Source organism: Brettanomyces bruxellensis, chromosome 6, assembly GCF_011074885.1.
Source record: "Brettanomyces bruxellensis chromosome 6, complete sequence".
NCBI lineage: Eukaryota > Fungi > Ascomycota > Pichiomycetes > Pichiales > Pichiaceae > Brettanomyces > Brettanomyces bruxellensis.
In genome coordinates this window covers 87,870-111,770 of record NC_054687.1, presented here as the reverse complement: position 1 = coordinate 111,770, position 23,901 = coordinate 87,870, and the positions used below count along the sequence as shown (strand labels likewise).

Genomic DNA, 23,901 nt, shown 5'->3' with positions numbered 1-23,901 from the left:
AAACTGTAATAGATTCGTCCACAGTCTCGTCTAGATAAAACTGCCCCTTGTTTATGCCAAGAAAGTCTCACTCAGATTGAAGGTATTGAAGCATGTGCATTTCCATTTTTATTTAGATAATTATATTTGCAAACGTTTTCTTTTGTTGGCTCAATATCCTAGTCAACGAGAAACTTTATAAAGTGATCAAATCAATTTAAATATTACAGAAGCTTGGAAATAGCTATAACTACTTAAATAGATGTCTGCATCTAGACTGTAATAAGATTTATTTACTTAAAAACTGAATAAACATATTTTATTAGAGTACACTATTTAAGTACTTTAAGAATAAGCTGTGCAGTTTCTATCCACTTCAACATTATCACTATGTATATCCAAAACAATAAAAGAATGAACTTTCAAGTGAAATTATTTCTATTGTCTTGTGCCGTATAAAGAGAACAACAACAACTATGCAAAGATAAGATATCCTCTTAAGTTATAAACTGTATAAAAATCGAAATCTAGTAATATAAACCATAACTATCAGATTTTTTTACTTGGTGTTCAGAATACTCGGTAAATTCATTTCGTTAGAATACATTATTTAAGTACTTTGAGAATAAGCTGGGTAGACTCTACCAGGCATATTCAAAAACTACCACCATGGAATACTTCTTAGTGTAAATGTACTTTTTGAGGTGATGCTTATCAAAGCTGCAAGTAAAGCCATTTCAAAAACTTGCTGTTTGCATATAAAACAGCATTTATGTGATCGGAGCTTGTATCAGTAAGTCCTGGACGTCGGGTTGATTACGTAAAGGGAGTTGCCGGATAAGGAAGGGTAGATACAAATTTTTTTTTCACTTTTTTTTTTTTTTTTTTTTTCCCTGTGAAAAATTTTAGTCAACAAAATAGTTGCATCTAGTTGAAGGAAGGTGGGTTGCTCCAAAGGACACACCCAAACACACAGTAGACATCGAAAGCTAGATTGGAGGATTAGCACAGAGATAGATACAAGAATAAGCGAAAATGGATATGGCAAAACCTGTGGGATCAGAGATCTCGTATGTGGATTTCAGCGTGCTAACACCGGAGGATGTGAGAAAAGTGTCAGCTAAGCAGATCACGAATCCAACAGCATTTGACAGCTTGGGCCACCCAGTTCCGGGCGGATTGTACGACTTGAGGCTAGGTGCGTTTTTGCACAACACGTGTGCGACATGTGGGCTAGATGAGAGGTACTGTCCAGGCCACCAGGGCCACATTGAGTTGCCCGTTCCGGCATACAACCCACTTTTTTTCAAGCAGATGTTTGTGCTTTTGAGGGGGAGTTGTGTGTACTGCCACCACTTGAAGATGCGGAGCATCGACGTTCATGCGTACGAATGCAAGTTGAGGTTGATCCGGTACGGATTGCTACTCGAGGCATCGCAGATTGACCGGATAAGACTGGAGGAGAGAGAAATGGAGTCCGGCCGAGATGAGGCGGAGGAGGCGGGCAACATGGCAGAGGAGGAGGAGCAGATCGGCCGGGAGGCCGAGAAAGTGGGCCGGACGTTTGCGACGCGGATGACGGCGTCGGCAGAGAGCCGGTTGCGGGAGAAAAGAGAGCTTTTCGTGTACGAGAGCGTGCACCGGGCAATTGAAGAGGGAAGAACGACCAAGAGCGGCGTGAGCACGGGCACAGTGCTCGAGGCACGGAAGGCAGTGATCAAGGACCTGGAGCGGCGGGTGGTGGCGAAGCCGCGGTGTGAGAACTGCATGATGTACAGCCCGAAGTTGCGGTGTGACGGATTCTCGAAGATTTTCGCATCGGCATTGTCGGAGAAGCAGCTGGTGAACAACCGGGTAAAGGCGGTGAAAGTGGCAGGGGCATCGAGCGTGGACATTGCCCCTCAGGCTGGGTCGCGGTACGTGCTTTCGGCGGAGGTGCGGGAGGTGCTGGATGCGGTTTTTGTCGTGGAGCAGCCCGTGGTGGAGACAATTTTCCACTCGAGGCCCGGCGGCGGCCAGAAAGTGGCCGGGGACATCTTCTTTGTATCCGTGCTGGTGGTGCCGCCCACGCGGTTCCGGCTGCCGCAGAAGTTGGGCGACGAGGTACATGAGAATGCACAGAACGAGCTTCTCTCGCGTGTTTTGAGCACTTCGATGCAGATCAAGGAGTTGAACGAGCAGTTTTTGGGCCTGCAGAAGGACGTGGCCGGCGAGGAGCGGAAGCTGGTGTTCAACCGGTTGATGAACGCGTTTGTGACGTTGCAGAACGACGTGAATGGAGTGATGGACGCGACGAAGAACCAGAACCCAGCAAACGCGCAGACTGGGCTCCCGGGCATCAAGCAGGCGTTGGAGAAGAAGGAGGGCCTCTTCCGGAAGCACATGATGGGCAAGCGGGTGAACTATGCGGCGCGGTCGGTGATTTCGCCGGACCCGATGATCGAGGACAACGAGATCGGGTTGCCGCCGGTTTTCGCGACGAAGTTGACGATTCCGGAGCCCGTGACGGCGTACAACGTGGCAGAGTTGCGGCGGTGCGTGGAGAACGGGCCGGACAAGTGGCCCGGGGCCACGCAGGTGAAAGATGAGGCCGGCGTGGTGACGAGTTTGGCCGGGATGACGCTGGAGCAGCGGAAGGCGGTTGCCCGGCAGCTGCAGACGCCCGCGGTGGCTGGCACGGGGTCCAACACGGCGGGCATGGCAGGAAACGCGGTCAACAAGCAGGTTTTCCGGCACATTCGCAACGGCGACGTGGTGATCATGAACAGGCAGCCCACGCTCCACAAGGCATCCATGATGGGCCACCGGGTCCGGGTGTTGCCCAACGAGAAGACCATCCGGATCCACTATGCCAACGGTGGGCCGTACAACTGTGATTACGACGGAGACGAGATGAATCTGCACTTCCCACAGGGACAACTTGCCAGGGCCGAATCGTACACGTTGGCCAGCACGGACTCGCAGTACTTGACGCCGACGTCGGGGTCGCCGGTGCGTGGGTTGATCCAGGACCACCTCTCGACGGGTGTGTGGATGACGAGCAAGAACACATTCTTCACGCGGGAGCGGTACCAGGAGTTGGTGTACGGGTGTGTGCGGCGGCACCAAAATGCCGGTGCCGGCGGTCGGAACTTCCGGATTCGGACACTCCCCCCAGCCATCTGGCTCCCGGCCCCACTGTGGACCGGAAAGCAGGTCATCTCGACGGTTTTGCTCAACGTGCTGCCCCAGGGCGTGCCCGGCTTGAACATGCAGTCGCGCAACAAGATCAAGAACGAGTACTGGGGCGAGGGCTCGCACGAAAACGAGGTTTTGTTCAAAAACGGCCAGCTTTTGTGCGGCACACTCGACAAGTCGCAGTACGGCTCGTCCAAGTACGGGCTGATCCACGCGATCCACGAGACGTACGGCCCGCACGTGGCCCAGCGGACACTCTCGGCATTGGGCCGGTTGCTCACGAACTACGAGCAGTGGATCGCCTTCACGTGCGGTATGGACGACATGGAACTTACCGGGTCAGGCAACACGGTGCGGGCCAATATCCTACGCGGGGCCCGCGAAGCTGGCCGGCAGGCGGCCGCCGAGGTCACCAACTTGTCGCCCGGCATCTCGGCCGCCAACCCGGAGTTCCACCGCCGGTTGGAGGAGGTGCTCCGTGACCCTCACAAGCACGACATCTTGGATGCCGTGACGATGTCGAAAGTGAACGCCATCACGTCGCAGGTAGTGTCTGCGTGCGTGCCAGCCGGTACCGCGAAGAAGTTCCCGGAGAACGCGATGCAGTCGATGGCGTTGTCGGGGGCCAAAGGTTCGACGGTCAACGTTTCGCAGATCATGTGCTTGTTGGGCCAGCAGGCGTTGGAGGGCCGCCGGACCCCAGTGATGGCCTCGGGCAAGACACTCCCGTGCTTCAAGCCGCTTGAGACCGACGTCCGGGCCGGCGGATACATCGAGAACCGGTTCTTCTCGGGCATCCGGCCCCAGGAGTACTACTTCCACTGTATGGCGGGCCGAGAGGGCCTTGTGGACACCTCCGTCAAGACGGCCAACTCCGGCTACTTGCAGCGGTGCTTGACCAAGCAGCTCGAGGGGGTCCACGTGGCCTACGACAACACCGTGAGGAACGCGGACGGAAGTGTGGTCGAGTTCCTGTACGGTGGAGATGCCGTCGACGTGACCCGCGAGTCCTACCTGTACAAGTTCGACTTCTTCTACGACAACTACACGGCTCTTTTGCAGCGCTACAGCCCCTCCAGCATCGACCATCTCGACGTCGACACTGCCGGCCGGTACTCGAAGAAGTACCGCAAGTCCTTGCAGGCTCAGAAATCGCAGCCTGCCTGGAACCAGACCTACCGCCGCGACCCCACGATCTCCGTCTACAACCCGGCCAAGTACTTGGGCTCGGTGTCCACGCGGTTCGAGGACCGCCTCGACAGCTTCATCGAGCACAACAGACACCTGTTCATGGGCCACGGCCAATCAAAATCGCTTCTCTCGGCCCGCAAGTTCAAGGCTCTCATGCAGTTGAAGTACATGCGGTCCTTGATCGACCCGGGCGAGGCCGTCGGCATCATCGCCGCCCAGTCGATCGGCGAGCCGTCCACGCAAATGACCTTGAACACGTTCCATTTCGCCGGCCACGGTGCAGCAAACGTCACCTTGGGTATCCCCAGGTTGAGAGAGATTGTCATGACCGCCTCCCGCCACATCAAGACACCCCAGATGGCCCTGCCGCTTCGTGCCGACGTCGACGACGCGTCGGCCGATGCCTTCTGCAAGAGCATCACTCGACTTACGCTCTCCGAGTTCATTGACGACGCAACCGTCGTCGAAACCACCGCCGACCCAAGCTCTCTTCACAGCACGCGGTCCTACGACATCCGGCTCGAGTTCTTCGACTCCGCCGACTACCGGGCCGAGTACGACGTCACGGAGGCCGAGTTGGAGCGTGTGATTGCCGAGAAGTTCATCACGATGCTCGAGAAGGAGATCTCGGCCGAGGTCCGCAAGCAGCGGCGCGATGGCACGAGCGAGATCTCGCTGGGAGTGGAGGAGAAGGTGGAGAAGGAGAAGGAGGAGGAGGAGAATGAGGATAGCAGTGACAGTGAAAGCGAAAGTGACAGTGGAAGTGAAAGTGAAAATGAAAGCGAAAGCGATAGCGATAGCGATACTGACAGTGACATCGACATTGACAATAAGATTGCTTCCAACCACCTCTCCAAAAAAGCTAAGGACAGACAGGAAGACGTCATCACATCCCATGAATTCGTCTCCGCCTACAACTTCGACGACAAACATGGCCGCTGGTGCAGCTTCAGACTCCAGCTCTCCGGAGACACCCAGAAGTTGCTCATGGTCAACATCGTCGAGCAAATCTGCAAGGACTGCGTCGTCAGAGAGGTCCACAACATCGGCAGGTGCCTTCACGAGGAAGGTTCCAGGTCTCTGGTCACCGAAGGTGTCAACTTCCCCGCCATGTGGGAGCACGACTCCTTCTTGGACGTCGACAAGATCTCCTCCAACGACATTGCCGCCGTCCTCAGCGTCTACGGTGTCGAGGCTGCCCGGAATACCATCGTTAACGAGGTCATCAACGTGTTCAGCAGGTACGCCATCGAGGTCTCGTCCCGCCACTTGGATCTTATCGCCGACTACATGACCAGAGAGGGCAACTACTTAGCCTTCAACCGCCAGGGCATCGACAGCTGCACCTCCGACTTCATGAAGATGTCCTACGAGACCACCTGCCAGTTCTTGACCAAGGCCGTGTTGAACGGCGACCGCGAGCCTTTGCAGTCTCCTTCTGCCAAGCTAGTCGTCGGAAAACTCAACGGCAGTGGAACCGGCAGCTTTGACGTGCTTGCCAAGATGCCTGTTGCCCAGAACTAGTGGTGTGGGTTGGGTATTAGAACTAGTAGTTTAATATTATTGATTGAATTTGAACTACATTGTAGGAGTAATGTTAGTGTATTACTCATGGATTATGAGTTGGTACTGTATTACTCATGGCCTATTTAACTTACTCATGGATTATAAGTTACTTACATAACTAGTAACTTTAATATTGTTGAATTTGTTAAACATGTAGTAGGAGTAATTAAGTACTCATAAGTTCTCAGATCACTTTACTTTAAAACTAGTAACTTTAATATCGATAATCATGTAGTAGGAATAATTATTACTCATTCCTTACTTAACTTACCCATGGATTATTTAGTTGCTCATGGATTACTTAGTTGCTCATGGATTACTTAGTTACTTATAGCTTACTCCAGAAGTAGTGTAATTGCTGCTTACTAAATGTTCTACCTTGATAGAATTTCCAACATCACTGTACCTGAACTTACTCACGTCCCCTAGTGTGGTGTTCCTGTTGCTGAACTACTTCTGAGGACTTACTTTGTACATTGCTACTGATCTATGTAATCTAAACAACTTAGTTAGAAAATATTATTCTCAATTATCCGCTTCCTCATTCTTGTGCATGTTAGTATTTCCCCAAGTAGCGTGTGCCCTAATTAATAGATACTACCTATTGCTACAATTCTGCCATTACGTATTAATGTTGACCCAGCTATTAAGTCAAAGTAGTTAGCACATTGTAGTGTCCCTGCATGCTTTTGATATGGTTGCCCTTTCTGCAATTTCGATTAGTTGTTCTGTGAAATTTAAGCAGCTCCCACATTTCTTCAGGTAGTTTCAGTGAGCTTTGAATAGCAGTCTGGCTATGAGTTTGCCGAAACCAGCTGGAGATCTTTCTGTGGCCTGAAAGGGCTTTTTAGCAGTGAATCATTCTGTGCTCAATAGGTTGTGACTATATGAAAAGTGACTATGATTGATTGCTGACATTCTGTAAGTGGCTAAAATCTAGCTATTAATAGCTACTGACATGCCATAGATCACTGAATTTTCAGTGGATTTGAATAGCTGCCGTAGCTTTTAGTTAACCACAAGTTCTGTATGAAGTATTTCTGAAGCCACAAGTTCATATGCCCCAGTTATATGGCTTCTTCTGCATGCTCCCGAAATACTTGTAGATCTGTAGAATTTACTAAATCATAATTTCTCACCTTCGCGACCCTCTGAACAATTTTATTTTCATCACATTTTATTTTTTTTCTTCCATTTCGTCCACCTCTTCCTCCACAGCACAACCTTTTCAACATCCATCGCCAACATGTTCTCTTCCAAATCCCAGCAAACCGGTTCTAGCTCAGGGAACGGGAGCGGGTTTTCATTTGGAAACGGCAGTAATTCCAACAACGGCTTTTCGTTTGGAAACACTAACAACAACAACAACAACGGCAGCACAAACAACGGCTTTTCATTTGGAAAAAGCACCAGCGGCATTTCATCTGGAAATAGCAACAGCATGTCTCTTGGCAACGGTTCATCACTTGGCAACGGCGCAAAACCTGCCCTAGGCAGTGGCTTGGGCTCCTCCACAGCAGGAAATGCATTGTTCAACAACTCCAAGCCAAGCATCTTCGGAAACTCCGCAACAACGGGCCAGACGACGGCCAACGCACTCGGAAACGGCTTGGCTGGGTCGGGATTCCACTTTGGATCAGCAAATGGCACCAACAACAACCCTGCAAGCACAAATTCTACAAGTAGTCCGTACACGGCAGATCTCAGCTCAATGGCGTCAAAAATGACAGATATGCCAAAGGCACTTACGCAGGCACCATCCACCTTGGGAGGGCCGTCGTCGGGCAAGAGGAAAAGGTCGTCCTCGGTGGTTTCGGGGCCGGAGAACGCCGATTACGTCAGAGATGCATCTATTCCGTCTCTGGGCCGGATTGGGCACTCCTTCGCAAGGGATGCCGTGGAAAACGTGAGCGGCCTCTTCTCGTCACCGGTCCACGCTGCTTTCCCGCGGGAAAATGGCACACAAAACAACCAGAGGCAGGCAGAGGGCGGCATGGAAAAGTACGCATCCTTACACCACATCTCCGTGCAGCGGTCCGAATACCGCCGCTTAGTGATCACGCATGCAAGAGATGCGTACAAGGACTACAGCCGGATCGACCCGAACAAGGTGATACTCAAGAGCATGAGCGTGAGTACGGGCTCAGGTGCTCGAGCTGTTGATTTTAGGCCTCCCAGCAAGAAGGCGAGAGTTGGCGGCAAAGATGAGTCGGATAATTTCGAGTTTGTGCCGACGATCGTGGTGAGGGAGGATGAAGTGGATGGAAAACATGGAAAGGAGGAAAAACGTGAAATAGATGGAAATGGAATAGATGGAAGACATGAAATGAAAGAAAAACTTAAAACAGATGGAAAACAGAATAAGCAACCATCCAAGCTCAAGCCTCCAACCGGGTACTGGTGTACGCCGTCTCTCAACGAGTTGGCAAAGATGAACGTGTCGCAGTTGGCAAGCGTGAAAGATTTTAGTGTGGGGAGAAAAGGAAGCGGCCAGATGATGTTTAGATCACCAGTGGACCTCACAGAGTTCGAAGGCAGGTGGAACGAGTTGCTTGGTGATGCGATCGTGTTCAAGAACAAGCTCATTTGCGTGTACAAGACGGACGAGGAGAAGCCGGAGCCCGGAAACGGGTTGAATGTGCCGGCAACGGTTTCAATCAGTGGATGCTATCCGAAGGATGCGAAAACCAAGAAGCAGATCACGGATCCGGACTACCCGGGGCTCCCGAAGCACATTGAGCTGTTGAGGAGTTACTGTGGAATGGAGTTCGTGAACTATGATGCGTTGACGGGCACATTTACGTTCAATGTGGAGCACTTTAGCATCTGGGGGATGGTGGACGAGCAGGAGGATGAGCCGGCGGATGTCCAGAGGTTCCAGCGGCAGCAGCAGCGCGAGAGAGTGCTGCAGGGGGAGGCCGAAGAGAGGCAGAGGAGGGCTCTGGAGAAAGTTCAGGGGGTAGAGGAAGAGATGTGGGAGAGGGAAGAAGAGAAGAAAGAAGAAAATAAAGATAAAGATAAAGAAGACAACACCTTTGCCCCATCAAGTATCATCTCCAACGACCACTTCTTCGATGCACACAGTTTGAGCGATCCCGGATCGTCGGAGGACGATTTCGGGTCGGTGATCGACACCAAGGCATACGAGCCGGAAATCAACAACAAGGAGATGCTGGCGATCAGCTCGGCACCGCAGTATGCCGTTGCCGGAACGTGGGACGACCAGATCCGGCTGGCTTCCGGCTTCCACTCGGTGTTTAACGATAATCTGGAGGATGCCGACGGCATGCAGCTCGACAAAACAAACGTGAACCGCGTTCTTTTCGACAACGACAAACCAAAAAGCTGCCTCAGCAACAACAAGCCGGTGCACAAACCGGCATTCGCCCAGGCCCCGGCATTCGCAAAATTCCTAAAGCTCGAAAAAGCACAAAACACGTTCCAGGCCAGGCCGGATGGGCAGGTGCCACTCGTTGGTTTCGACACGACACCATCATTGCGCACAGCCTTGGACGCGTTTGGGCAGTGCTCGCAGTACGAAGGGTGGCATTTGCTTGCGATTTTGTTCGACAACGAGTACTGTTTCTCGCACTTGCCCGATCCGGATGCCCGGCTGTGCCAAACACAGCCCTTGCTTCGGCCGAGACTCGAGGAGTTGAAGCGCCGCGAGCTGTTGTGCCGCTGGCTTGCCGATTTGTGCACCCCGGGACTTGAGCACAAGATGGCCACCACTTCAGACAAACTCGACACCGTGTTCTATCTCACGTGCCTGGGAAAGGTGGGCGAGGCGGTGCAGGCGGCAATCCGGGGCGGAAATCCGGATCTGGCGGTGCTGATCAGCATGATGGACTCGAACGACCAAACAGTGAAGAATTTGGCCAGGGACCAGCTCGATGACTGGTCGAAATCGGGTTCCTTGCAGCTCATCCCTGCACCAGTGGTCAAGATGTACAAACTACTGGCCGGCATGGTGTTGTCGGACTCGTACATTGATCACCTATTGGGTCTCTCGTGGCCTGTGGTACTCCTGCTTCTCCTCCAGTACGGAGACACCAATCTGCCCTTGAGCGATGTGATTCGGGACTTCGTCGGCTACCTCGAAACTCACGACCTGGCGCCGGTTGACGGGCCTCAGAGCACCATCACGTACTACCGGCTGGTGAAGATGTTCATGGAGCCTGCACAGACCCTTTGCAAGTTCGATCTTCAGACGCAGTTTGCACTCGTGAAGAAGTTGAACGTGTTCCTCAGCTTGGATGTCCGCTCTGCCGACGAGATATGCAGGCAGTTTGCACACAAGCTTGTGGAAAATGCAATGTACGAGGATGCCATCTTCGTCTGCGAGCATCTCTCACTCGAGAAAGACTGCACTGATGAGATCACTGCCATCATCGATGCCCACATAGACCGCATGGGCTTCCTCAACGATGCGGCCACCTTGGATAGGTTGAACCGCTCGCTTCACCTCTCTCGCGACCTCTTGAACAGGGCCCGGGCCACCCGATTTTCCGCAAAGAGCGAGTTCGAGTCTGCAACCAGGGCCCTAATCGCCGCCCACTCGCTAGAAGAAGCCCACAGCCTGGCAATCCAGCACGTGGCTCCCCAGTACATCATTCAGGAGTCGTATCTTGACCGGTTGCAGCAACTTCTGGGGCACTTTGCCTCTGTTCCGGGCTGGAGCACAGGAGGGGCCATCTACAGCGATTACTGCACACTGGGCAAGTACTCTGGTGCTGGAAATGTGCATGGAATCAGCCAGCTGGTGCCCAGGCTGCTGAACGAGCTCTCGCTCTTGAAAGAATTGAACTTCAGCGTCAAAGTGGCCAAAACGTTGATGTACAAGCGGCTCATCGGCACTGCGTTCAAGTTCCACATAGATGTGGCTAATTCGCAGCTGCTGGCTCTAGAACTTCCGCCTAGTGAAACTAACTACTTGAAGAACAAGCTTTCAAAGGAGGGTGGGCCAAAGCTCTTGATGTAGGATAGAGCTTGCTGAGAACTTGCTGAGAGGGTGCTGAGAACTTGCTGAGAGGGTGCTTTGAGAGGGTTCATTGAGAGAGTGCTTCACATTCTCGGTGCAACTCTATAAACGGGGTGTTATATTTGTGTAATAGAATAGCTCTAATAACCATGAGGGCATTGCTGATCTTTGTATTTTCCACTTTAATCAGTATGAACGAATAGCAGTTACTTCAGCAACTAGAGGTGGGCATTATCTCATTCCTCTTTGCTTCACATGCTGACAGTTTTGTAGTGGCAAGTATCCCAGCTAAATAATTCCTATCTAACATTTGTAACAACTGCTAAATAGGAAACTTTAATCGGCATCACTTGCTCCATCAGAAATAGGCTTATTGTAGGTGTAGGTGTTATTGCAGGGGATATTACAGTTATTATAGTTATTACAGATATAGTTATTACAGTTATAGTTATTACAGTTATAGTTATTACAGTTATACTTATTGCAGTTATACTTATTGCAGTTACCGTTATTACAGTTATAGTTAATAGTGATAACTCAATCGGCACCGGGATGAAACAACACCATTGTTAATCCAAACTGTTCGCTTTTTGTCACATCCACTAGGTATGCAGAGATTTCAAAATCCAAGACTCTTCACACAAAATTATGCGAATGTGAGAAACAAATTATGAATGAAGGATTAGTCAAAAAGTCTCAGCTGTCTCGTCTATACTTCAAATACTTCTTTGAAACAATTATGAGGTACAGCATGTCTTGGAAATTTTCAACAACTGAACATAAGGTCATTTATTAGAGTTGTAGTTATTAGAGTTATAGTTATTAGAGTTATAGTTATTAGAGTTATAGTTATTAGAGTTATAGTTATTACAGCTATTACAGTTATTCTTATAGTTATTCTTATATGCCATTCCTATACATCCTTATCTCCATTCATGCCAAGGCCTTTGGAACCCTCTTGGCAACATCGCTGTCCTCAGTTAGGTTCTCCTCGCCATACTTGCCCCAGGTGATGTAGCCGTAGTTGGACATGTTGTTGTAGAAGGTTGCCCGGTTGTAATGGGTGAGCGGATAGCCGTTTTTAAGACGGTTGGCAAGATCTGGATTGGAAGTGTAGTATCTACTGGATCCGATGATGGTTCTATCGTTGGCATTCACAAGCTGCCGCACCCGTGTGTAATCTGGGTCGTGAAGCAAGGCTCCCGTAATCACAAACACCCCCTTCCAGATATCGGTAGCCCACTGGATGCCAATATCGGATGGGTTTGGCTTCCCATCAAAAGTCTTGAATCTCGGCTCGATAAACGAAACATACCCAATCCTGTTTCCCTCTTGGGCCCTCCTCTCCAACTCACTGAGAATGTATCCCCACGTGACGATCGGGTTCATCTTAGCATTGATACCTTCACCACCTTGGAATTGAACGTACGGAGAAAGCCGAATGGCCACATGCTCGGCACCAACTGCGTCAATCATCGCGTCGACGACCTCGAGAGCAAACCGCGACCGGTTCTCGATGCTTCCACCATACTCGTCGGTCCGGTGGTTCGACACTGCCTGGATGAACTGATCCAACAAGTACATATGTGCAGCGTGAATTTCCACAAAGTCAAAGCCCGCCTCGTCGACGGCCTTCTTGGCGGCTTTTGCCCACGATTTCACTGCTGCGTGGATCTCGTCAACGGTCATGGCTCTGAGCGGGTTGCCGGCTGCCTCAGCTCCCTTTTCATATGTGTCATCTATGTATATTGGAGAAGGTCCAACATAATCAATTTCATGATCTTTCAAGAGTTTAGGGTTGGCAGCACGGCCCAAGTGCCACAATTGAAGCGACATGTATGAGCCCTTGCTGTGAACTTCATCCACAATCTTCTTCCAGGCCGCAACTTGCCGTGGAGTGTCGATCATGGGAGTGTTTGCGTAATAGCCGAAATCTGGAGATGGTGATGTGGCCTCTGCAATCAACAACCCTCCGTTATTCTCCGCTCTTTCTGCATAATACTCCCTCATGGAATCCGTAGGGACCCATTCTGTAGTATTTCTGTTTCTTGTAGTTGGTGCGTACGCCAATCTGTTCTTCAAAGTCACTGTTCCAACTTTGATTGGTTTGAATAAATTCGTGTCTGCTAATGCGTGAGGCATTTTGCTTTTTTTTTTAATTGTGCGTGCTTGAATATGTGCTATATATTCTAAACCAGAGGGTGTGTCCCTTACCGTAAATGCAACTCTCAACAATTGTGCAGACAGCCCTATTTATGTACTTGGGTTGCTTACTAATGCTGTACTGCCGAGGGAATCAGATCATCGGCACAATTCGACACCTACAATCTTTATTGTGTTTCGCGAAACCGTTTTATTGTGTTTGCATGATATTCCGTCCTTCACAATTTTGCCTTACGCATAATATCATAGTGCGGACACTGCTTGTTAAATTTTTTTACATAGCTATTTTTTTTTTTTTTTTGGTAACAAGACAGATGACATGCATTGTGTGTAAATGTGTTTGAGTTGTTTGTGAGTGCACCTGCTTCCAAGATGTTCTATGTGGATGGAAAGAAAAAGGAAAAACAAACGAGAAACAACAAAATATTTTCCCCTCCGCTTGATTTTATTCCACACCAGGCGCCAAAAAACACGCAGCTATAAAGTATTGCCGTTTAAAGCTGGCTCAAATCCCTAAAGCCAGCCGAGAGTAAGAAATTTAGAAAAGTAAGACAACGCTATAAACATGAAACGAAAACGGTAAAAAGAAGAAATTAGTATGTGTGGAAGTGCTATATGAACATCTATCTATCCATATCTATCCACTCTAGTCACTTTTATCGGCGCTACTCGTACTATCACCCTCAATAGCATCCCTTAGTTCATCAACCACATCCATAATGGCCTCAGAAGCTGGCGAATCAGGGTAAATGTCCAAGAAGCACTCTCCAGAGTCACAACTTCGACCTATTCTGGGGTCTAATGGCACAGATCCAAGGAATTTAACGCCTAGATCCTTGGCAAGCTGCTTCCCACCGCCTGTAGTGGGCTTGAAAATTCTCGACTTACCCCCACAGTTCGGACACACAAACCCAGACATGTTCTCCACTATGCCAAGCACCTTAATGTTCGCCTTACGGCAAAAATCCACCTCTTTTCGCACATCTAGAAGTGCAACCTCCTGCGGTGTCGTAACAACCAACGCCCCGTCTATTCCTGTGCCCTCCAGATACTTGGCTATCGATAGATGCTCGTCTGTGGTGCCTGGAGGCGTATCAACCACTAGATAATCCAAATCACCCCAGTCCACATCCTTTAAAAACTGCTTTATGAGACTGTTCTTCTTCTGGCCCCTCCATATGACTGCCGCATTCTCCTCCGGGAGCATAAACTGGATCGACATCATGCCCAAGTTGTCTGCTGCATAGACTGGAGACCATCCCGAATTCGACTCATGCACACTTTCCTTCTCACAACCCATCATCCGGGGTAAGGATGGGCCGCATATGTCCAAATCCATCGCTCCGATCTCCATATCCTCGTCCGCCGCCAAAGCCCACGCCAACATTGATGTAAATGTGGATTTTCCGACCCCTCCTTTTCCGGAAAGCACCAATATCTTATGCTGGATATTTTCAAGGCGTTTGTTGATCACTGGAATGTCCGGATCCGGGCCGTGCGGCAATGACGCACAGATGTCCTTATTTGCACATGTCTGGCATGCACTTGCGGTACCCGCATTTTCGCTTTCTGGGCCTGGACAGCTCTCAGGTTGTGGCTCTAACAATTTGCCGTTTGTCACAGCTATGGTTGCAGACATTGCTTGATTTTTGTTTTTCGTTGTTGCTAAGAGTTCTGAATGTGGTATTTGTGCTGTAGTATGTGTGCCTGGTGCCTTGAGCAAGTTGAAAATTGACTGAAAAATATAAAATACTCCCTGTATAATGAATGCACTTCATTCCTCTTGGAAGGCGCCTTTTATTCGCCGCTTTTCATGATTTATCAGTTCAAGGATGTCAAAAAAAAAAAAAAAAAAAAAAAAAAATTAACGCGATCATCGATCCCTGCTGGATCTGGCAAGCCAATTGCATCTCTGCATATCTTGCCGGTTGATGCGAGCGGGAGATATGATACGCGCAAGAGAAAACACACACAAAAAAAGAGAATAAATAAATTTAACGTATCCGTAGGGAGTAGCATTTATTTTTCAACCCAGCAACATTTTCATGTCTGGAGGACGTTAGTATTTTTCTCCCCCCCACATCAACATTCTGTTTATAGACAGGCCATATTCCGGAAAGTTCAGTCTCACAGGGGTCAAGGGTACAGGGCAAAACACGTGGAGAAGAAGAAAACAAACAGGTTTAGCCACGAAACTTTTAGTATCGAAACCAGATCAACGAAAAACCACAACCCACACACAAATAGCAACAAGATGCCAGAGTTGAGTGCGGAGAGCCAGAATGACCGCCAGGAGTCGCCGACAGAGGTCCTGCCTTCGGGTCCAACGTACAATCCCGGGATGTACGCAAAATTGCACACCGAGTTCACGAAGAAGCAGAAGAAGCAGTTTTATTTTGCCAATGCAGGAAAAAACCGATTCGACGCGCAGGAAACTGCACAGAGGTACAAGTATCTTCTTGATATCACGGACATCTTCAGCAAGTTCCTCAGGTCGAAATCGGAGAAGGATCCGCGGTTTGCGGAAGTGGAGGAAATCCTCCAGCGGGAAAAAGCTGTGGAGCAGAGAAAGGAAGCGAATAAAAGGCAGAGAAGAACAGAAAAGGAGGAGGATGAGGAGTTGCTAAAGCAGGAGGAGGAGTCCGGGGAGGAGGAGTCGACGAAAACGTTTGAGTTTCTCGAGAATCCGGCATACATCAACGGGAAATTGCGGCCGTACCAGATCCAGGGCTTAAACTGGATGATCAGCTTGGATGCAAACCACTTGTCGGGCATCTTGGCAGACGAGATGGGCTTGGGCAAGACGTTGCAGACGATTTCCTTCTTGGGGTATCTCCGGTACATCAGGAATGTGCCGGGTCCGCATTTGGTCATTGTGCCGAAGTCGACTTTGGTGAACTGGAAACGAGAGTTTTCGCACTGGACCCCGGAGGTAAACACGGTTGTTCTCACCGGAGACCAGGAGCAGAGGTCCCAGATCATCAGCGAGCGAATAATGGCGTGCGACTTCGATGTTGTGATATCGTCGTACGAGATTGTGATCCGGGAGAAGGCCGCATTGCGGAAAATAGCCTGGCAGTACATAGTGGTGGATGAGGCACACCGGTTGAAGAACGAGAACTCGTTGCTTTCGCAGATCATCCGGATGTTCCACTCGAAAAACAGGCTTCTTCTTACGGGCACGCCGCTCCAGAACAACTTGCACGAGCTCTGGGCATTGCTCAACTTCTTGCTTCCGGACATTTTCTCGGACTCGGAGACTTTTGACGAGTGGTTTTCTGGAGGGGAGAAGGAGGGTGAAAGGGAGGAAGATGGGAATGACAAAAACAACTCCAGCCAGGATTTGGTGGTGCACCAGTTGCACAAAGTGCTCCAACCGTTTCTTCTCCGCAGAATCAAGTCGGACGTCGAGAGGTCGCTCCTGCCCAAAAAAGAGCTTAACGTGTACGTGGGGATGTCGTCCATGCAGAAGATGTGGTACAGGAAGATTCTAGAGCGGGACATCGACGCGGTCAACGGGGCGAACGGCAAGAAAGAGTCGAAAACACGGCTTTTGAACATCGCCATGCAGCTCCGCAAGTGCTGCAACCACCCATACTTGTTCGACGGGGCGGAGCCGGGGCCTCCGTACACCAACGGCGAGCATCTGGTGTACAACTCGGGCAAGATGCTGGTCTTGGACCGGCTGTTGAGGCGGTTGAAGGCGGCCGGGTCGCGGGTGTTGATCTTTTCACAGATGAGCCGGATGTTGGACATCTTGGAGGACTACGCGGTGATGAGGCAGTGGCAGTACTGCCGGATAGACGGGCAGACGGAGCACGCGGACCGGATCAAGGCGATCGACAACTACAATGCACCGGGATCGGAGAAATTCGTGTTTCTCTTGACTACGAGGGCCGGCGGGCTCGGAATCAACTTGACGTCTGCAGATGTGGTTGTTTTGTATGACTCGGACTGGAACCCGCAGGCAGACTTGCAGGCGATGGACCGGGCGCACCGGATTGGCCAGAAGAAGCAGGTGAAGGTGTTCCGGCTGGTCACAGAGAATGCCATCGAGGAGAAGATCTTGGAGAGAGCCTCACAGAAGCTCCGGTTGGACCAGTTGGTGATCCAGCAGGGTCGGCAGGTGGCCCCACAGGCAGGCAAGAGGGGCAACTCGAAGGACGAGCTTCTCACGATGATCCAGCACGGGGCAGAGCTGGTGATGCGGAATAGTGGGGAAAAACGAGATGGACAGGCTAAAACGACACTCACGGACTCAGACATCGACGAGATCCTGGCTGTGTCGGAGCGGAAAACGTCGAGGCTCAAGTCGAAGTTCGCAGCGTTGCGGTTCGACGACCTCCAGAACTTCACGTCGGACTCCGGGTCGGTGTACGAGTGGGACGGGCAGAAATTCCAGAAGAGGCAGCCCGTGGTGCACCGGGACAGCTCCGGGTTGGGGCTGGGCAGCATGCCGTGGATCGGTCCGGCCAGGCGGGAGCGCAAAAGGGGCAATTACTCCGTCGACCAGTACTACCGGGAGGTTCTCAACACGGGCAGGAGGTCGGGCCAGCCCGGTGGGGTGCCCTGGGACGAGAGGAGGACGATCCGGCAGCCCAAGCACTTGAATTTGTACGATCATCAGTTCTACAGCACGCAGCTCTGGCTGCTGCACTCTTTGGAGATGTGCCACTACCGCAAGCTGGTCAAGCAGCACCCGGAGCTCGCCAAGGGCCCCAAGAGCACGCTTGCCGAACGCAGGCTCGACCAGCAGTTGGACCAGGCCGAGATCGACCACTCCCGGCGGTTGGCTGCTGCCGAGGAGCACCAGAAGCAGAATTTGCTTTCGCAGGGCTTCGGCACCGTGTCCCGGCGTGACTTCTTCCAGTTCGTGGCCTCGTGTGCCAAGCACGGCCGGAACTGCATCGATAAGATCGCCGCAGACGGACTGGCCGAGGGGAAAAGCCGCCAGGAAGTCGAGGAGTACGCGAAAGCGTTCTGGGACAGATTCCGCGAGATCGACGGATACGAGCGGCAGATCGCACACATCGAGCAAGGCGAGGACCACATCCGGAAGACCGTTGTGCAGCAGGAGATGCTCCGGCGGAAAATCAGCCACTACCGGTACCCGCTCGAGGACTTAACGTTGCAATATCCGCCCAGAAGCAAGGCCAGCAAGGCTAAGAAGACCTTCACCGAGGACGAGGACCGCTTCTTGATCGTGCAGATGTTCCGACTCGGTCTATCGACGCCTGACCTGTACGAGGAGATCCGCAAGTCCATCCGTGCGAACCCTCTTTTCAAGTTCGACTACTTCCTGACCAGCCGGACTACTACTGAGATAAACAGGAGATGCATTACACTACTTGCTAGCTTGCAGAAGGAGTACGGCAGTGCACTTCCTGCCTGGTATGCCGACAAGAAGCGGGACTCCAGCTCTACCCCCGACCCGAAGCCGAGATCCAAGAGGCGCAGACGCTGAGCTAGTTATGGGTCTGGCCTGATGTATTATATTACGTACTGGGGTCAATAGAAAATGTATGATGTATTGGTAGAATGTATTGATAATGGTAAATGGAAATGATAATAGTAAATGATAATAGTAAATGGTATTGAGAATGGAAATGATAATAGTAAAGTATGATGGTAAAATTCTTCCTTCCACTTCCTCTGTCTATTGTCTGGTACATGCGACACTTCGCTTGTAAGTAATTTTAATAAAACCAATCAAAGTATCGTCCCGAATATCTTCTAGAAAAGTGCACAATGCGCGGCCGAGGGCACTCTGAAACTTGCTCTAACCAGCATTGTGCCTGCACTCAGGGCCCAGAGTGCTCAATCCAGATTACAAATAGGCCTAAAAAAAATGGAATAAAAAAAAAAGGAAAAAAAAAACATGCCAACTTAACCTCACCTGCCGATGAGCAGGTACCCGTGCAAATCCCAGGGACCTAAAATAATTGTATCTGAATTAATTCTAAAATTAATTGCATCATAATCGACCTTACGCATTTGTGTCCGGGGCGTATATAAGAGAGAGGGATTTCCCAGATTTAATTTATTTTCCTACATTATTTCTCTCCTGCCATCTAAATTTCTGCGCTACATCAATCAATAGCTGACTTCTATCAACCTCAACTACCAACAACCTTCTATAATACCAATAACAGCACACTATTCACTATGTCTAAGTTCTACACCTTCACACCAACTGACAACAAGGGAAAGCCTTTCCCTTTGGCAGACCTCAAGGGCAAGGTTGTCCTCGTGGTCAACACCGCCTCAAAGTGCGGCTTCACCAAGCAGTATGCCGAGCTTGAGGAAATATACAAGAAGTACGAAGATCAAGGATTTGTCATCGTTGGTTTCCCTTGCAACCAGTTCGGCCACCAGGAGCCAGGCACTGAGACCGAGATTGCCTCTTTCTGCAAGCTTAACTTCGGCGTCACCTTCCCATTGATGAAGAAGATCGATGTCAATGGCCCTAACGCCGATCCTCTATACGTGTGGCTCAAGGACGAGAAGCCCGGCTTACTTGGATTCAAGGGCATCAAGTGGAACTTCGAGAAGTTCTTGATCGACAAGAGTGGCAAGGTTTACCAGAGATACTCTTCTATCAAGACGCCAACCAAGATCACCGGCGATATCGAGCAGTTGTTGAAGCAGTGATGGGGGAATTCACGAGTCTATTTATTTCTTGGGTATACAGTATGATATAATAATATAATTTAATTAATTGAAACGGCATTGATGTACGCATGCCTAAATGGTATGGGTGATAGTTTATTAATGCTACCCGATACTGCTTCTATTTCCTGTTTAAATCATAATTATTAACACGTGTGCACATGACGTAATCCCGCGCAAGTAAAGTAAAGCTATGTAACGTAAAATATACCAGACACCACCTAGATCTGTTTCTCAGGCGGGCAGCTCAATAAATGACCCATTCTCTCCACCTTCGTCCGTAGATATCCCTCAATTTCCTTCGATTCGATTCCCTTGCCCTTCTTCTGCCATGCCAAAGGGATCATAGGTACTCTTTCCACCACTTTGACCAGCTGCTTCTTGCCCTCGACCGCTATAATCTTGTCCGGGTTGTTCGTGAGTAATCTGATCTGTGTAAGACCCAAATCCAGTAAAATTGCCGTGGCCATCGAGTAGCTCCGTTTGTCCGCCGGGTGCCGGAGCAAGAGATTGGCCTGGACTGTATCGGAACCCAAGTCCTGTAGGTTGTAAGCTTTGAGCTTTTCTCCAAGCCCTATACCTCTTCCCTCCTGCCGCAAATACACAATACATCCATGCCCGTTTTTCCCCATCAACCGCCCTGCTTCGTCGAATTGCTCCCCACAATCGCACCGGGCAGACCACGCGGTCTCCCCCGTGTAACATTCGGAATGTATTCTGACCAAAGTGGGCTCTTTTGCACACGCCGAATCCACATCTGGTACTATATCGCCCTTGGCGTCAAACCGCGCCTCTATCCCGAGTTTCTCGTCCTTGTCTGCAAGCTTTCTTCCCGGATAGAGCCTGCCAACATACGCCCCCCTTGTCATTCTGTCACCCTGTGTTTCTCCGGGATTTCTTCTGAATAAACTTCTCGATCGGATATCTTCACCGAACACTATCGCAAGATGCTCCTTCTTGTCAACGTTGTTGGCATATAAATGCAAGAAAATCTCCGGGCCCTTCGTTGTTGGGATCCGGGCCCTTGCTATGCACTGAACCCTGGGTAAAATATCGGGTAAAAGGTTTCTTTTCGCTTCAACTTCGACGTCTGGAATCAGCTTCTCAACATTGTGACTAAGCATCTGCTTTTTGGTCCGATGATACCTCACATCTGCACCTGCTTTGTACAAATCCTGCTCTTCCTCCTCCTCCGACTCCGTTGGCGTGATCTTCGGCGAAATTATTGGCATGTGCTCAAAGATATCATCTGTGGATGGCATAGAAGATATCGGATGATCAATCTCCATCTCTTGGTTTTTCTCTGTGTTTAGTGTACTCATAGTTGGTGGGTGGGTGAACCCGCTGGTCTAAATGTTGATCGATGCAAAATTGGAAGCAGGATTTCCGCCACTATTTATTAGATGTATGATTCGCTTGCGATCTGTGGGGGTTGTGCTTCTGATTTGTGTGGTTATGAGAAAGAGACTCACAAAAAATCGAAATCGAAATCGGAATAAAAAAAAGTAATCAAAAATATAAGTCCTCGCTAATCTTACGATTGGCTCCAGGTTCTCTCTTTTTATTTTATTTTTTTTTTTTTCCACTGATATTATTTCTGAAATTTTTCCAGATGAATGTGGAAAATTATATTCCGCTTTCCGGACTTGCACACCACAGTTGCCAATGTTGCTACACTTGCGATACGACAACTGTCAAATTGTCAGTCTGAAGTGGGCAGATAAGATTGGGATAGAACACGGTGCATCCTCTATGGGGGAAAAAACAACTTGACACAAAAAAATAGAGTATTCTTTGATGCAGATGACGGTTCTGTTCTATATATATTAATATTATCTGACATAATAACCGGTTATGACTATTGGTGAAATCTTCATTATTCACGAGATATGGGGAAGCGCCCATGAAAAATGGAAAGTGCGCTCCAAAAAAAAAAAAAAAAAGGTGGTGGATGCTCAATAGAGGGGAGGGGGTTTTCGGTATTAGTAAGAGGCGGGAGTAATGTGCCCTGATTTTCAGTTTTCGGTATCGCGACTATTCAGTAAGGTGGGCGATTAGAAGGATAAACCGATTTGTCAGATGACGCAAAAAAATAGTAAGCAGAATGTAAAGTTAATGACAGCGAGTTTTTTTTTTTTTTTGATCACTCCAAGTCTTATTCTTGCCCCGCACATCCGTGCAATAATACATTATAGCGGGCAAGTAGACCGAGACCCGAAATTTTGTACATGCCACCTGGCACGAGCTTGATTAACATTGTACTACGAGCAGCAATTGAAGACAGCAAAGCAATAAATACCGTGATACGTTTCAGAATTTAACCACTAGGAATCGATCGTGCTGGATATTGCGAAATTTATTAAATTTACCTTCGGTCTATTACCTGGAGATTCAAAATTAATTCAACAGATAGCAAACAGATAGACAGCAGATAGGCAGCAGATAAGCACTAATAGAAGCGGAAAAATGCTCACCAAGAAACAGATATGGCTCCTAGCAGGAACCGTCATAGTTGGCGGAGTTGTATTCTACATTCAAACGTCCAAACATCCGATTATAAAGCCAACGAAGATCGTCTACCCGCCAAAATCCGGGGGTCTGGCACTAAACAGGATATACCAGATCGTGAGGCAGCCCGAGGACCTCAACCATTTGCTTTTGACAAAGACTCCTCTTCTTTTGAACTTTGTCCGCCTTGGCGAGACGGCCTCCAACAAGCAGACAAGTGCATTGCAGAACATTGTGGAAAAGCAGATGCCAAAAGAGGCAAAAGCTGTCAGTATGGTCAGTATTGAGTGCGATAATGCCGAAAATGTCCCACTCACGATAAAATACGGCGCGAGGGACATCCCCTCGATCGTTTGCCTAAACAAGCAGCTTCCAAATGGTTACTACTGCGACAAGAAGTTGATCTCGCAGCCAGAAAAATACAATGCTGACATGGAGACTCTTACGGCTTGGGTTCGCGAGCATGCGGAGGACATAACTGGGCCAAATTCGAAGCAGAAATCGGCATGAGTGCCCGCTAAGATCGCCAGGCCTGCACAACGTTGTCATAGAAGCTGCACGTGACCACAAGGTCGTTTTTCCAGTCGCCTCCATAGCAAATCGAGCTGTGATCTTTCTTGAAGTAGTTCTTGACCGTGATACCGGCGCCGGAGTCCGCGTCGTAGCCCAACATCCGTGCACCGTCGTACATGCAGCACGTGAGCACTCTGTTGTCTGAATTTCCGGCCGGACTTGGGATCAGCTTCCACACTCCACCGTGCAGATCTAGTTTTTGCTTTATTTTCGGGTATGCACAACCGACAGAACCGGCGTCTCCCTCTATGTACCTGAGGTCGATCGACCGCACGTGGTCGTCATAGGAGCCGGTCCATATCGTGTACGGTGAGGATGCAAGCCAATCTTTTGACGATGCAAGAACTGAAACGACTCCTGCCTGGTGAAATGTGCCGTTGGAGCACACAACGGAGTCTGGATCTCGCATATCGTGAATAATCATCTTTCCGTCATCTCCGCCGGAGATGGTAAGCTGCTCGAGGCCTGGCTGGGAGCAAAAATCGGCATACCAACACTCCAAGTCGTGCGACGTTGCGAAATCCGTGGATTCGTCGGTTTCTTCATCATAAATCGAGCAAAGACCAGAAGTTGTCGTTACCACCATCTTATGTGGTATCTGCTTGTGGTAATTGATCGCTGTGATGAGGATTTTCGGGTCGTACACCTGGCGATCGTGCAATTTTGTAAGCATTGTTGGATCCTCGGCGTCTATTTTCCAAAATATGAGGTTTCCACGTGAATGACAACTGCACAGAATGCCTTTTTCAAATGGGTCCAACTTGAGATCGAGAATGGCGCCTTTCGTCGGATACTCTCTAACTTTTATAAAATCGTCCTGTTGCTCGTTGAATTTCCACACTTCTATTGATCCATACCTGTTATCTCCTTCTACTAGTTTGTACGTTCCTATATAAACCACATTCTCGTATATTCTTAGGCAGCAAGGCGGCAGCTTTGTTTTGAAAACTGCCAACCGTTTCAATTCCGGCACGTTTTCGGACATCTGGCTTACCTTGTTATGTATATTGTGGGTACTTTTCGGAAGAACGTATGGTATCCATGGAATTTCAGGGAAGATCAAACTGAACCAATCAAGATTTGGTGCAGTGAAA

The 23,901-nt window shown here is 49.5% G+C and overlaps 9 protein-coding genes across 9 annotated transcripts; 5 read left to right on the top strand and 4 right to left on the bottom strand.

Moving 5' to 3' along the window:
• Positions 1 to 1,014: 1,014 nt before the first annotated feature.
• Positions 1,015 to 5,871, top strand: BRETT_003506 (uncharacterized protein; the record flags this gene model as incomplete). The annotated part of the gene is made up of 1 exon (XM_041282013.1): positions 1,015 to 5,871. One exon carries the CDS (start codon positions 1,015 to 1,017, stop codon positions 5,869 to 5,871), a length of 4,857 nt encoding a protein of 1,618 aa, XP_041135852.1.
• A 1,288-nt stretch (positions 5,872 to 7,159) lies between these two features.
• On the top strand, positions 7,160 to 10,894 carry BRETT_003505 (uncharacterized protein; the record flags this gene model as incomplete). The annotated part of the gene is made up of 1 exon (XM_041282012.1): positions 7,160 to 10,894. The coding sequence occupies one exon, from the start codon at positions 7,160 to 7,162 to the stop codon at positions 10,892 to 10,894; it is 3,735 nt and encodes a 1,244-aa protein (XP_041135851.1).
• A 933-nt stretch (positions 10,895 to 11,827) lies between these two features.
• On the bottom strand, positions 11,828 to 13,036 carry BRETT_003504 (uncharacterized protein; the record flags this gene model as incomplete). Its single annotated transcript, XM_041282011.1, has 1 exon — positions 11,828 to 13,036. The coding sequence occupies one exon, from the start codon at positions 13,034 to 13,036 to the stop codon at positions 11,828 to 11,830; it is 1,209 nt and encodes a 402-aa protein (XP_041135850.1).
• A 667-nt stretch (positions 13,037 to 13,703) lies between these two features.
• Positions 13,704 to 14,696, bottom strand: NBP35 (cytosolic Fe-S cluster assembly factor nbp35; the record flags this gene model as incomplete). Its single annotated transcript, XM_041282010.1, has 1 exon — positions 13,704 to 14,696. The coding sequence occupies one exon, from the start codon at positions 14,694 to 14,696 to the stop codon at positions 13,704 to 13,706; it is 993 nt and encodes a 330-aa protein (XP_041135849.1).
• A 615-nt stretch (positions 14,697 to 15,311) lies between these two features.
• On the top strand, positions 15,312 to 18,521 carry BRETT_003502 (uncharacterized protein; the record flags this gene model as incomplete). Its single annotated transcript, XM_041282009.1, has 1 exon — positions 15,312 to 18,521. The coding sequence occupies one exon, from the start codon at positions 15,312 to 15,314 to the stop codon at positions 18,519 to 18,521; it is 3,210 nt and encodes a 1,069-aa protein (XP_041135848.1).
• A 701-nt stretch (positions 18,522 to 19,222) lies between these two features.
• Positions 19,223 to 19,708, top strand: HYR1 (peroxiredoxin hyr1; the record flags this gene model as incomplete). The annotated part of the gene is made up of 1 exon (XM_041282008.1): positions 19,223 to 19,708. The coding sequence occupies one exon, from the start codon at positions 19,223 to 19,225 to the stop codon at positions 19,706 to 19,708; it is 486 nt and encodes a 161-aa protein (XP_041135847.1).
• Positions 19,709 to 19,947: 239 nt separating this feature from the next.
• Positions 19,948 to 21,048, bottom strand: RIB1 (GTP cyclohydrolase II; the record flags this gene model as incomplete). Its single annotated transcript, XM_041282007.1, has 1 exon — positions 19,948 to 21,048. One exon carries the CDS (start codon positions 21,046 to 21,048, stop codon positions 19,948 to 19,950), a length of 1,101 nt encoding a protein of 366 aa, XP_041135846.1.
• A 1,144-nt stretch (positions 21,049 to 22,192) lies between these two features.
• Positions 22,193 to 22,744, top strand: BRETT_003499 (uncharacterized protein; the record flags this gene model as incomplete). Its single annotated transcript, XM_041282006.1, has 1 exon — positions 22,193 to 22,744. One exon carries the CDS (start codon positions 22,193 to 22,195, stop codon positions 22,742 to 22,744), a length of 552 nt encoding a protein of 183 aa, XP_041135845.1.
• A 7-nt stretch (positions 22,745 to 22,751) lies between these two features.
• BRETT_003498 (uncharacterized protein) lies at positions 22,752 to 23,792 on the bottom strand (the record flags this gene model as incomplete). The annotated part of the gene is made up of 1 exon (XM_041282005.1): positions 22,752 to 23,792. One exon carries the CDS (start codon positions 23,790 to 23,792, stop codon positions 22,752 to 22,754), a length of 1,041 nt encoding a protein of 346 aa, XP_041135844.1.
• Between the last annotated feature and the right edge of the window lie 109 nt (positions 23,793 to 23,901).